General features: G+C 42.7%; 1 protein-coding gene across 1 annotated transcript in view; it reads left to right on the forward strand.

Moving 5' to 3' along the window:
- The window catches only part of LRMDA (leucine rich melanocyte differentiation associated), a 1214945-nt gene that overhangs the window by 623766 nt on the left and 576849 nt on the right, over window positions 1-14330 (forward strand). The window contains exon 5 of the mRNA XM_066349607.1: window positions 10524-10663. Within this exon, the coding sequence (XP_066205704.1) occupies window positions 10524-10663 (140 nt within the window). The remainder of the gene's footprint in view (window positions 1-10523; window positions 10664-14330) is intronic.

Genomic DNA, 14330 nt, shown 5'->3' on the forward strand with positions numbered 1-14330 from the left:
GTGTGGGAGGGCGACCTCTGGTGGGAAGTAGGGAGTAATGCTGCTGAGCCAACAGCCTTCGCAGAGGTTTCTGGAAGGCTCTAGTGCAGGCTTGGGCAACGGTTCTGGTGGAGGAAACAGGGGAAGGGGCTGAGGTGGACAGTAAGCATGATACCCAGTCCTCTCTCTGTCTTCCATGGTGTTTATCATAGTAGGGCAATGAGAAAGGTCTAGGACAGTCAGTCCTGAATATAGCCTCTTGTTTAGTAGGTGAAGACCTAGCAGCCCAGGATGAGACCCCGAGGGCCTAACTGCTCTGGATTCCACAGTGAGGCTGAGCGTGGAATCGGAACCATTCTGCAGTACAAGGTACAGAGCCCATCCAGCGTTAGAGCTGTGGACTTCTCCACCATCACACTTCCGCTCAGCGAGGCAGTAGTTCCGTCAGTATCATCAACTCCTGTTCCTTTTCTACAGTAAGGCCTGGCACAGAGTTGAGGTTCCAAAAGTGTTTGTAGGATAAGTGAATGAATCATTACCATCAGATGTACTTTGTGGAGCTTTCCTGTGGATCAGGCACTGTGCTGAGTAACTTTAAGTATATTACAGAGTGGGGCAAAAGTAGGTTTGCATTTGTTCGTATGCAAAATAATACAATAAGTAATAGTACAAGAATAAACTCTGTTCTGCATACTCACACCCGTAAACCTACTTTTGCCCCACCCTGTATTTTTTCATTGTTATCAAACTCTGAGTAGGATGTGGTTTCTCCTTTTACCTAGATGGGGGAAGAAGTGTAGACCCACAGCCAGACATTTAACAACATGCTGGGTCCCCAAGTCAGTGTCAACTGTGGCTGTATCCAGAGTTCTTTCCATTCTATTATATTGCCTCAGACTGAAGTCCAAGCGTCTTGTTTTCGTTGATGGACCATTTGAGCCCTGGAGTGGTCTAATCACTTGTTCACGATTACACATAAACAAGCAAGTTAGAAATAGAAGAGGGATCAAGGCATGTTCTCCCAGGTACAGATGTTAAGTTTAATATATATGCATATGTCAGCATTTAAGAATGATTTGCAGAATTATTTATTAGCCACTGTTTATATTGCAAGCTATAAGTTGATACTCTCTTTATTCTGTAAAATATGCTACTTGTGGTTATTATTCATTGGCACTTTAATAGGAGGAAAAGGCCTATAATTAAGTATCAGTCTTTATCATAATGGAATGTTGATGACTTTTCTCTTTCCTATTCTTTGGTCAACTAAGTTTCCTAGCCATTGTTTGAACACATATTATAGTCAGTGTGTCCATGATTTCCTTGGCTGTCTTAGATGGTCAATTGGGCAGTATTCTCAAATCAAGAATGGAAAGATGGTTAGACTAGAATTTGGACAATCTGGGTTCTCCCATGGGCCACAAGGCTCACCTCCTGTGTTCCATCCACATCACACCCCACATTAAATTTTAATATGTGTTCATGAGTCAGCTTAATCATGCTTAAGCTGTGTGGCCTTGGACAAGTCATCCTCCAAGAGCCTTTGTTTATCAATTTTACAGGAATAAGTTGAATTGGTGGTGGTTTATTCTCAGTAGTATAGTCACCAGAGATGAGCAGGCCTCTTGGCTCTAGGATGCTGAAAGATTTTCTTTGTCTCTGGTTGTGTTGAGCAAACAAGAGTGTAACAAATGTGTTAGGCTTACTCGCTTGTATTTTGCCTGATTGGTACATGAGCACAGTGCAGTGCCATGTGTGTATAGTCTATGTAAGGCTATGGGTACTTACCCTCAGGGTGGCAGATTGTAAATTGCAGCTTGCCTGCCACCATTGGGAGGGACCATTGCTTGCTATTGTTTGCTGGAGAAGGGGTATCCCCCCCCCCACTGCCACCTTTTTGCTTGTAAGTCCTGAGAGAGAAAGGGAAGCAGTCTTCCCTGCCTGCTTGCTTGTCAGCCATTGCAAGACTTTAATAACTGGAATGGCCCACCATCCTCTGGCTCACAGTTTCTTTACCATCTGCCCAAGTCCAATGGGAACCTGCATGGTCACTGCCACCGGCCTTACAGGTTGAGTCCTTTCCCTGCTCCATGCCTCAACTTCTCTGATCTATAGCAATAATGCTGAGGTTGTAATGATAATGGCCTGGGAGGGACTGACCAGAAGGCAGTGTGTAGCTGTCAAGCTGACTGGGTCTGCCATGGTGCTGTTGTACAGAACTTCATTACCTGTAGATAGAAGAGATCACAGCTGGCTCCCAGGATGCAGCAGGCTGCTTCTTTCTCCTCCAGGCTATCAGTATGATCATGAAAATCGGCTTGCTTTCCCTTAGACTTGACCCAGAAGTCACAGAATGAAAAGCAGGTAAAACAGCTGTAATGTTATATGTCGTCGTCTTAACCTAATAGTCATGACTCTACCTTTTTGGCTAACTGACTCTCCTACCTACTTATGAAAATACCTCCGGCTATCCAGCAGTTACACAGTTCCATATTGCTGTTCCTACTCCATGAAATGCTTTAGACTTGGGCTCTGTCAGGGAGCTTTGCTGTATAATAACCCACACCAAAAATCAGTGCCTTAAAAAATAGACATTTTATTGTTTTACAGTACTATGGGTCAGCTGTTTGGGCAGGGCTCAGATGCCTGTTCTGCTCGTCTTGCCTTGGGTCATTCATATAGTCAGCCAGTTACCTGGAAGCTCTCAGCTGGGGCTGGATGGTCTGAGACGGTCTGTTCAAATGTCTGGAACTGGTACTAGCTGTTGGCTAAACTAAATGTCTCCGACAGGCTAGCACAGGCCTTTCCACATAGGAGGGCATTCCAAGAGCAAAGTTCCAGTGTACAAGTACTTTTTAAGCCCTATTGGTATCATGTGTGTTGCTGTCCCATGGCCAAAGCAATTCACACACCAAATGTAGAACCAGTATGAGAGGGGGTAGGCAAGGCTCATTTCATTAACAATCTAGCACACAAACCTTGATATTCTGTTTTCTTAAATTTTACTTCATATTGTAATAAAGGGAGCCCTAGAATCAAGGAACTATTGACCTTCTACAATGGTAAATAGTAGCTCTTTCTTATCAATTAAATCTTATTTTAAACATATGAGGAAACTTGCTGTCAAATGGGGTTCTATGTCAAGTCCTTTTGTGCAGTTGGTTTTGTTTTTAATTTTTTCTTTTCGGCATATGTAGAATGGTTACTTACCCTGACTTCCCACCCCCAGCCCCACCCATTTTTTCTGCTTCACAAATCTAGAGTTTTCCATTTGGGTTTTACTCATAGTTAAATATATTTATACAATACTTGAGTTATTGGACCCTGGGAACTTGGGTTATGGGTTTATTTTATCTTTTAGCAAGAGCACTACGCAATAGTGCTTAACAGCAGGCTCTGAAGCCAGACGTACTGGGCCTGTACCTAGGACTACCACTTACTGCATGACTTGGACAAGTTACTCAACATCTCTATGCTTTGGCTGATGATGAGGACAAGAATAGTACCCATTCCACAGGTTGTTGTAATGGTTACTCTAGGAATTTCATAAATATTACACTATAGCAACACAGTAAGCTATATGTAAGGGTTAGTATTATAGCTGTTATTTTTTTAAATTTTATTTATTTGTTTATTTATTTTAGAGAGGAGAGACAGAGAGATAGAGAGAGACAGAGAGAGAGAGGGAAGGGGGAGAAGCAGGAAACATCAACTACCATATGTGCCTTGACCAGGCAAGCCCAGGGTTTTGAACCAGCGACCTCAGTGTTCCAGGTCAACACTTTATCCACTGTGCCACCACAGGTCAGAGGCCTATAATTATTATTATCCTAGAGAATTACATGACCTTATCTGAAGTTATTTGGACTACAGTATAATCAACCTCAGAGTATAGATTGAGAGTGCTTCTTTAACTTGTGTAATTTAATATTATCCTATTATTCTGTGAATTGGTACCACTGGGAATAATTCTCATTTTTATGAAAAAACTGGAAGAGTATGGACATTTTGATATCACATAGATTTCAGTGGTGGGGCTCAGTCTAGCCCCCAGGTATGTTCATTCCCAGCCCAGACTCTGAAACCCGAGGTGGAGGGGCAGTCCATGTGTGAGAAGAGGAGCGGAGATGCGGAGGAGTCAGCTGCCTGCGCCTGGCCCCACCAGGCCCTGCTCCATGCTGCAGAGGGAGCTTATGAAAGGAATTCCAGATCCCAAATCCAGCCTCTCGAAGAGCTCTTCCCATTCACCACTTCCGCATACGTCCCAGCTGCATACCGCCTGCTGGACCTCCCAGGTGTGCTCTCGTAGCCCTTTGCTCCTGAGGTCTCTGTTCAGCCCTCAGGTGTGGAGCCCTGTGCTGGTATACCTAAAACCTGGTCTCCCCAGGTTACCTCTTCATGTCTTGGCTCTTAGCATATCTTGCTCTTCTTCTTTAGGCTCATTTAGACTGGCTGGGTAGTGACTGGCCATGGAGTTGGCCTCCTCTTCCCAATACTCATATTCTCTGTCTCTCTCACCCAGGCAGGTTCATGTACACACTGTCCCTGGCTTTTACCTATTGAGGTGGGCCCTCGGTCATGGTCTCAGCCATATCACATCTGAATACCTAATCCCAAATAACAGAACAACTGAGATGTAGGAAAATATGCATATTTAACCTCTGCACAGTCTAATGGTTCTCATCCACTTTTCCTTCACGGATGATGGAGGAAAGGGTGATACATGACTTTATTTTTAAATTGCAGTTCATTTCTTCATGTTCTGTCTCCCCGTGTGCTTTGGCACATGTATAGAGAGACAGCACGAACCGTGACACCCACAGGAAGGCGTGTAAGGCAGATGGGGTGTGTCTCGAGTCAGAGCCAGCTCGTGCCCCCACAGCAATGTCCTTTGTCTACTCAGGAAAGGCTCAATGGTTCATTGGGGCCGCTGTCCTTTATCTGTAAGTTGGGTACTATATATTTCCAAGTATGGTTGAAAGATAAATACATACAGTGTATGGAAAATCACTTTAACACTCAAAGACTTGACAACTTCTAGGTACATTTCACTGTTAGCCAAAGCCTTGGTAATGGACAAGAATCCACCCAAACTGAGCACAGCAAGGTGACAGCATTTTGTGGTCTCCTGCAAGAGCATGTAAGAATTTTCCTTTTTCAGTATTTAAAATTTCCCTTTTTTGTTAGGAAATGATGAGTCATGTGTCATTGAACCTAGGAAATGCCATTCTTAGGTTCTAGGTTTAAATATAGACTGTGCCATTTACTGACAATGTGACCTTTGACCCCAGTTCCCTTCGTTGTGGTATGGATGTGATATTTCTGCCGTATGTGCAAATCAAAATGAGGTAGTGTGTTGTGTAGACTGTTTAGTTAGTATTCAGCCATTCTCTAGTGGGATGGGCTCCAGCTGAAATCCTCCCAGTGTTTATAGGTACTGCCCTTTGTCCTAGAGCTGAGCGTAGAGGGAGGGTACCTCCCTGTTCTCTCACCTGGGAACAGTCTCAGACCTGTGCTACTGCCGTGGCACTGGGAGACGCCCTCCTCCCTCTGATCCAATCTTTCAAGGCAAAACATGGCTTTGATCTTGGGCCCCAGCAGAAAATCGCCCCTGGCAGCCTCGCCACGACAGCTGGGCTTCGCGGTGGCACTTTCTCTAGACAACACTGAACAAACTCTCAACAGCACGCACTCTAGTGAAGACTTGATGAAGGAAACCAGGTGTGTGCTGAGACTCCAGCTGTGTGCCAGACCGCTTCATATTTTTAAAAAGAAAACAAAAGAAGAGAAGAGAAAAAAGAAACGAAAACACCCAAACCCTTAGGAGAATCCTTGAAAGTGTCTGCACTGCGGTGGTCTTTATCCATGGACCCCAAGTTCCCTCCTCTGATCGCCTCTAGTTAATTTCCTGTGTGATTTGACAGAAAGGAATGTGACAAGCTCCATCTTTGAGCTTGCAGTCAAGACAAGACAGGGTTATGCTCCTCCTTGCTGACCCAGGAGACCAAGAAACCAATTACAACTCTTTCTCCTATTTCAACCTTCAGGGCTGGGATTAATGCAACGATGAAGTTCTGGTCCACAGCGTCCACAAAGTAGATACTGGTGGTTTCCACCTGGTACAGATTTGAGGAAGACCACCTGGCTCAGCCCAACTGATCATTTAGTGGGTAGTTGAAAGGCTTAGGAAGATGGAGTAGTTTCTGCCACATGCAATGTCCTAAATGAAGCAGACTCAAGGCGTCTAGAAATCCAGAATTCTTTGGATTTATTGGCATGGTATATGCCAGTATACCATGAAGCTTCTTGAAGAACTCTAGACCCTATGCCCAAGAAATGGTCAAGAATCCAGTGAGTGCACGTTTCCACGGCCTCCTGTTCAGCAGCAGATCCGGATCTTGTGGAGTGTGGAACTTACACAACTTGAGGAGGCCCTCTTAAAGAGAAAGAATACACAATTGTGAATGCAAAACTAGATATGAAGATGAATATTATTTGGAATTAAAAATACATCAAGGCAAATTAATATTTCAATTGAAAAATACCACACATTAAAATATTTAGAAAAGTAAATCTTTTCATATTGCACATGCCTGTATAAAAACCTTTTTTCTATTTTTTTCTGCAAAATCTTTTATAACTTGTTACATAAATAAATTTTATAATATTTTATATAGATAGAATAGAAATATAATTCCATCTAATTGAAAATTGAGTTGTATTTTTAATAGTTTAGGAAGGTTTCTTTCATTGTTATCACTTATTATTGGTAATTATACCATTAAATTATTGGTAAAAAAAATTTTTAATTATTAAATATTAAAAAGAACTCATACATTTTTTTTCATATATAAGCTGTAAGATTTGAGGACATTTCAAGTTATTTGTGTATGTGAGTGTACATGTACACACTAAACAACTTAATCTTAAGTGTTCTTTAAATTGATAAACTCATTAACCATTTTATCATCAGTTTTATGTTGGTACCTACATGTTGTATCAGCATGAGTATTACTGGAAGCCGTTACTACTGGAACTGTCATAATGCCAGATATGTAAATGATTGCAAACCACACACATATATTCTACCAAATCCCTAATTAAACGCCACTTCTTTGCAGGTTCCTCTTAGCCAGGTTGCTAGAATTTCCACAGCCACTCCACTGTCACCTAACTCAAAGGGAAATGTAGTGGAAGAAGACATCCTAGTGAAAAAGGCAGTGATCTTAACTAATTGTGATTTAAATAGCCAACTTTTACAAATTTTACAAAATACATGACCATATAACCCTATTCCTAGGGCTTTTCCCAGGGCCCTGGGAAGGACCCAGGCAAGCAAGGAGCCCTCACATACAAGCTTTATTAGCTCTGCGGCAGATTTACATATAAAGATTTACTCAGGTTAAACTGGGCCTCCCTGAATGGTGGTGGGCTAGGTCCCAGCCACGGTCACTAGGTGTTGAGAAATGACTGCCATTCAGACCAACTCAGTTGCCCAATGTTTCCTCAACTTGAAAATCTTGTCAGTTTTGAGTTCCATTCCTTCATGTTCCCATCCTCATACAGTAAATTTTAAAAAAAGACAAAAACGTTAAAGAGTTTGTCCCTAAGAGGGAAATAGGTTTTGGTTAGACTTTTCTATACATAGTAGTAAAGGCTTCCCCTTGGTTCTCTAGGGCCACTGTCTGCATATATAATTTGAATGCCCCCAAATCAATGATGTCAGCACCATTTTGGTAGGCCACTCTCTTGCAATCCCACAAAAGGAATCCTGTGTTGGCCAGCAGGAGCAATCATTTGGCAGTCCCCTGGAATTAGAGCCTGACCTTGAGGCTTCGGGACAACCTAAGAGACAGAAATCGTAGCGTTCCTTGGAGCATCTGATGAGTCCCGTGCATGGGGGAGAGGACTGGAGCGAACCCTGGAGGGAAGAAACCAGGACAGCCCGTGCGGTCCAAGTTCAGGCGTGAAGTATTCCACCCAGTGACGGTGTTGGCCTGTAGGTGCTTCTGTCGGGTCTAAGGACAGCACTGGTAGAGAGAATAGGGTGGGACTCTTTCTTTTCTTCTTTTTTTACTTTTTAATGCAGCAATTACTGTGATTCATGCAAAGATAGACCTGTTGGAAAAGTCACATTGTCCCTAAAATTGTCCACTGTCACTTTAACTGATTTATTTAAATGTTTTTCTTTTTCTTTCTTTTCGGGTTTTGTTTGTTTGTTTGTTTGTTTTTTGTGAGGGAGTGGCAGACAGACAGAAAGGGAGAGAAATAAGAAGTATCAACTCATAGTTACAGCACCTTAGTTATTCATTGATTGCTTTCTCATATGTGCCTTGATTGGGGGGCTCCAGCTGAGCCAGTGACCCCTTGCTCAAGCTAGTAATGTTGGGCTCAAATCAGCAACCTTTAGGCTCAAGCCAGTGACCATGGGGTCATTTCTATGATTCCACGCTCAAGGCAGCGACTCCGCACCAAGCTGGTAAGCCCACACTCAAACTTGGTAAGTTCGTGCTCAAGTTAGCAGCAACCTTGGGATTTAGAACCTGAGTCTTTCATATCCCAGACCCATGCTCTGTCCACTGCACCACTGCCTGACCAGGTTTTAATGATTTTCTTAAAGAGAGTGGTGATTGAACTTGAATGTAAAATGTAGTACATGTGTTTTGTCTTCACTGATAATAGATATCAGTGTTTGACTACTGGCCACTTACCCACTGTCCTTCCAATCTTACCTTCCTGCTGGGACCTTCTCTCTCAAGTCTTCTCTACATGACCCTGTTCCCATCATCCTCATCCCAATGGTCCTTGGTGGTCCTTCTTGGGTGTTGTTTGTTAAAGATTTGAAGGAAAGATAACTTCTGTGTCCTTTGTCTTGCTTTGTTTAGGAAATGGGCAGACGGTGGATGATTTGCTTGGATCCACTTTTCCTGCTTGTCCCTGTCTTCCTTGACTCTCCCTCCCCTTGTCTCTCTCTGTCTTGCCCTCTCAGAGTACAGCGATTGTTCTTGCATTTGATGGTTGCAGAGTATGGATATAAAGATTGTTTGAAGTAACTTTTAAAGAATATAAGATATAAGAAAAATGTGAGCTGCAACTATCAGAAGGGTCATCATGTGGAAGAGAAGAATACCTTATTCTTGTGACTCCAAATAGTTAAATTGGGTAGGAATTTGAAAAAGATTTTATCCCAGAGGAAAGAAAGACTCTCTCTTATGGTTGTAGAGGGAGGATAAGTCACCTTCTGGTGACCCCTGAGCAGATACATTTGGATCTGGATTCAAACATTGGTTGGATTTGGAGTTCATTCCTCTGTGACAAATTGAAATGAAGCACAAGAAAATCTGGGTAATATTCCATGGTTAGAGAACTCCTGACAGAGTAAGAGTGGGCCTCTTCTTGGACTTTTACCTTCCCCTCATAGATCCAAGTAGACCCCATTCCTGAAAACTGTATTCTGAGTCTTTGACTCTTGTGTGCTACCTTTGTCCCTGGATCTTTATTCCCTACATGCTCTGTTGTTATTCCCTATCAGGGACCCCGTTCTGTCTCCTGGCGTTGGCTAACTCCTCTTATCCATGGCTCCTGGTATTCATGGCCTCTGCTCTGGACTGTCAAATCACTATCTTGGTTAGGGGTCAGCTCATCTCTACATGGCTCAGTTAAGGAGTTGATGTGTGAACTAGTCCTTCCCAACTCCTGTGGTTCTCTGAATTCGTGACTCTTTCCTTATTTGTCTGGGAAGGGGTCTCAGTGTTTGCCTTGATTGAACAGTGGGTCCTACTGCAGGGATGGATCGTGGAATAATTTCACCATCATGCCCCTTCTTGGTCTTTTGTCTTCCATTTTTTCCTTCATAGAACATAAGATTCACAGCAGAGTCTAGGAAATGCATTTTGACCTGTCTGGTTTGACTAGCCCTGTCCTAACTTGCTCTACTTGTCTTCTCCTCCTCGTTTTGTTCTCATTTTCTCTCAATAGAATGATTTTTTTTCTACCAGTGAGGTCACTGAGCAGTGCTTAACTCTATCACAGACTCTGAGCTCGTAAGAGAATGGCCAATCCCTGTTTGTGTTTATGTCATTCTTGTGTGTTTTAATGATAAATTATCCCTTAAAAGAGAATTGATATATTTTTAATGAGGCCTTTGAAAACAATGTATTGCTTTCATTACTAGAAAAAAAAATAAGTTTTATGGATTGGCATGCTGTAAAATATTTTACTCCATAAAATCTGCCCTTCATCATTTAAAAAAACAAAACAAAACAGAGCTATAGAGGAAGGTGTGAACAATTAAGCTCATTTATTCTCTCAGGTGATCTGAACTCAGCCTGACCTGTCCCGAGAAACACTGGTTCGTGTACCCAACAGGAGGAGTGAAAATCTAGTTGTGCTAGACACCCACAGCAAAGCTGATTTCAACCCTCACTGTGTCATCTCATGGGAGCAGTCTGGACCCATCAGCTTTTAGTCTTTCCCTGTCAGTTATAGTCTGTTCTTGCTAAGCTTTCTTATCTCCCTGGACCAAGATCCTTAACCTTTGTCACATCACTGACTTGGAGTGTCTGCTTGATCACCTGGCAGAGGTGACACCAGCTCTGGAGTACCTCAGCCTGCTGGGTAATGTGGCATGTCCCAACGAATTGGTCAGCTCGGAAAAAGATGAGGAAGACTACAAGAGATACAGGTGGGTATCTAGGTGTTTGACATGGTATACGAAGGGGGGAATAATATACCATTTGGTGCATAGCAGACATTTTGGAAATATTAGTGGATTCCTCAAAATAATGTTAAACTTTCACCTTTGTGTAACCTATAGTCATTGTCTCCTTTTGTTGAAGTCCCAGAAGCCAAGAAACATATAAAGCTGTTGGGTGGTCTAGGTCAGGGTTTGACAAACTTTTTTTGTAAAGGGCTGGTGGTCCTATGATCTCTGTTACAACTATTTGAGTTGGCTATTATAGTGTAGAAGTAGCTATAAACAATTTGTAAATGAGCCGGTATAGCTATGTTCCAATAAAATTTTATTTAAAAAAATTTTATTTTCTAGATTACTTGATTAGTTTTGTAGGGATCTTAGACTGCTTGTTTTTAAACCATCTTAGAATAAAGCTTTAACCTTACTTTGAGGAATATATGAAATATTTCTTCATCATGAAGGTTTTCATTTGAGATGTGATACTGTCAATTTGAATGTGAGTTCTATTAGGAGCTCTGGCTATTTCGTGTATTTTGCCATTGAGAGAATGACTTCTAGTAGTTCAGGGCTGCATCTTCTTGCCCTTTGAAGTCTCATTATTACCTAAAGTAGTGAAGGCCATGTAATAGGGGCTTGGCAATTTTGCTGGGCCTGGCTTGAAATAGCCTTTTCTTCCATAAGCTGGGTACTTACAGACAGATGCAGGGCCCTTTGGGCACCTCAGGTGCCCACTGCCTATTTGGAATCAGGTCCATTAGGATGGCAACAAACGCAGTTAACAAGAGACTATCCTTCAGACACAATCCAAGTATTAGTTGTTGGAGCATGATTCTTTAGGGGGGACTTGATTCCAGAGTGACCCATCTCATGGGCTGGAATAGGCACTGTCCAAGCTCATCCTCCCCATTCCAGGGCTGTTCCACTAGAAGGTATTCAAGGACGGAGCTGAGAAGGCTGTTAGTTGCATGTATGGCACAGTAGTGATGAGGAACGGAATCCTAGAGGCTGCACACAGCTGAAATCACGAGTCAGAATTGTCTTAGAAACTTCAGAAGTTACCTACAGCAGTGGCCAGGTGCTCACACTCTGAGGGACACCGGAATCTAGAGCAGCAGTGGGAACACTAAGCCTGCCCCTCCCCCACCCCAGTGATGCCTTCCCTGTGTGGAACTGAGTGTTGAGTGGATGAACAAGCCCATTCAGTAGTAATTTTAAATTGTTTATTCTTCTTATTTTTTATTTCCAATTTGACAAGTATTCTCACACTTGCATTTGGATGAGATTAAAAAACAACAACTGTGTATGATCGTGTTCTGTTCGGTGGTCCATAAGCAGCTCCACTCTGATCATCCTGGAATTTGAGATTCATTTAACCCTGAGATCTTGAGAAACTTTAGGATTTCTCTATAAGACTTTTGAACCCAGAGTTTCTGTGACATTTGGGTTTCTACAAAGCAATGTAGCCACCTATTTTTTTTTTCCTCTTGGTAAACTATTTTCCCGGCCCTTCATTTATAGAACATGAGGCCTGCCTGCCTTCTAGCTGTTACCCAGACCCTAATACTAGGGTTCCTATGTAAATTTATGTGACATTTCACTAGAAAATTGCTTAAAAAATGAATGATATTTCTACAGCTTACTGTTTTTCACTTTAAGTATGTTGTCTGACAATATGCCTTCTATTAATCATTTAGGCAGTAGTAGGAGTCTTAAAGGAATGTATTCAGAAGCAAGAACCCATGGTTCATTTAGTGCTGCCTAAAAAAATTTCCCATTGATTGGCATCCTCTATGGTTATGTGATGTAATATTTATAATATGTCACCCAGCCATAGATCAAAACAAGTACTGTGTGTTTCATTTCCATGGGAGATGTTGATCTCTGAGAGGTCTGCCCAGTCTTAGGTCACGTTGTGGCCAACCACTGGACTAGGAGTGGGAAGTGACTAGATTCATGGAGTGATTGGAAATGGCTGCACAGATGCTTTGGTTTGTGCTGATTCTTTCCTCCCTTCTCCCACATCACCCCTTTTCCTTCCTCACTTACCCACTGTGCACCGGGTTAGATTTTCTTGGCACATGTCCTTCAATAAAACGGGCTCATTAAACCTGTATGTGAGCATGAACATATTACCAGCTCGTTGAGCAGTGCCCTGGTGTTGCCCAGCAGAGCAAAACCATGCCTGGAGTTTCTCTTTGCCATTCATCATCAATCATGGCTGAGAAATGCCCCTCGCCGTGTTGTTATAGGAGCTTAAACCTGCCCATGCTTTGCTGTGTGTACACACTGTGCTATTTGGGGATGAATATTGAATGGAACGGAATGTGATACCCAGCAGCCTTTGGGCTTTGAGCAGGAAGAGTGTGGGGGCAGCAGAGCTTGGCTTGGAAGGTCACCATCATACTAAGATACCACTTGGAGCCTCCTGTGGACTTCAACACTGGCCACAAAATGAATCAAGAATGGAAACTTGGGTGCGTAGGACACTCTGTTTCTTGTCTTTGTTTGCAATTATTTTCTTTCTTCTTGCTGCAGGAAAGAAAGTAGAGTGAAAGCAACAGTACAAAGTGCTAGAGTTCAGTCATCAAGTAAGAGAGTGAATTCATGGTCCCTTAGCTCTACTTCTTTCTGTCACTAAACCCTTTGCCATTCATTCTGTTAGTTGGCCTCTCCTTCCCCCTCCCCTATAGGTCCCTCTGTATTCCTTACAACATTAAAGTATTTAAAACGTGATGCTTCCTTTTTGTTCCCTCTAAGGGAGCAGCAGCCCTGGGGCCTGCCCAGTGTCTGTAGCACTCAGCCAAAGGGAAGGAGGGAGGGACCCTCCGCGTCTGTTGGCCATCCTGGGCTACCACCATTTCCCAGCCGAATAGGAGCTGTAAAACCTGTGGTTTACATAACCCAGCTAGCCTTCTCCAGCTCATCTACAGTCTGGGCTTTGAAGATCACAAGAAAACAAAGGTCATGACCCAGAGATCAAAGTGACTGAAGCCCACAGAGTAATTGCTGGTTACCCTCTGTAGAGGTCCTTGGTCTGTCCTGTGGGTGTATTGTTTGCACGGAGACTTCAAACATCCTGCCCAGATCAGCTGGCCTTTGCCAGTTGTCAGGCATTCATTAATGCTGTAGGTGAGCTACCTCGGCTCATTAGAGTGAGCTCATTGTCATCTCTTCCAGCATCTGGACTTCCTCCACTCACAGTGTTTGTTCATTACTCTTTGGTCTCTATTGACTTTTTCTCACAGTCCTCTTTTACCTGGAGGCATGTGGGGGTGGTTATAGAAGAAAATCATAGGAATAAAAAAGGAGAATATGGATATATTTATAGTAAATTAACTTAGAGGCACATAGAATTCAAGCAAACTAAAGCTTAAAAGAAGTTTAGGCATCTTTTGGCTGACCCCTTCATTGCACAGCTGGAGAAACTGAGGCTCAGGAAGGTGACAAGGAGTGAACCAAGATCGCACAGCAGGATAATCCCAGAGTGTGGGCGCTTTCCTTTGATTTGTGAGTCCCCAAGCTTTTTGTCATGAAGATCTTTCTTCTTTGTAAATTTTCTTCCCCCTACTCTAAAGCTCTGTCTCTGAAATAAACTGTATTTAAGACATGGTTAACTTTTTAAAATTAGTCAGGCACCTTTAGCTGTCGATCAGTG

Source organism: Saccopteryx leptura, chromosome 9 (assembly GCF_036850995.1).
Source record: "Saccopteryx leptura isolate mSacLep1 chromosome 9, mSacLep1_pri_phased_curated, whole genome shotgun sequence".
Lineage (NCBI taxonomy): Eukaryota > Metazoa > Chordata > Mammalia > Chiroptera > Emballonuridae > Saccopteryx > Saccopteryx leptura.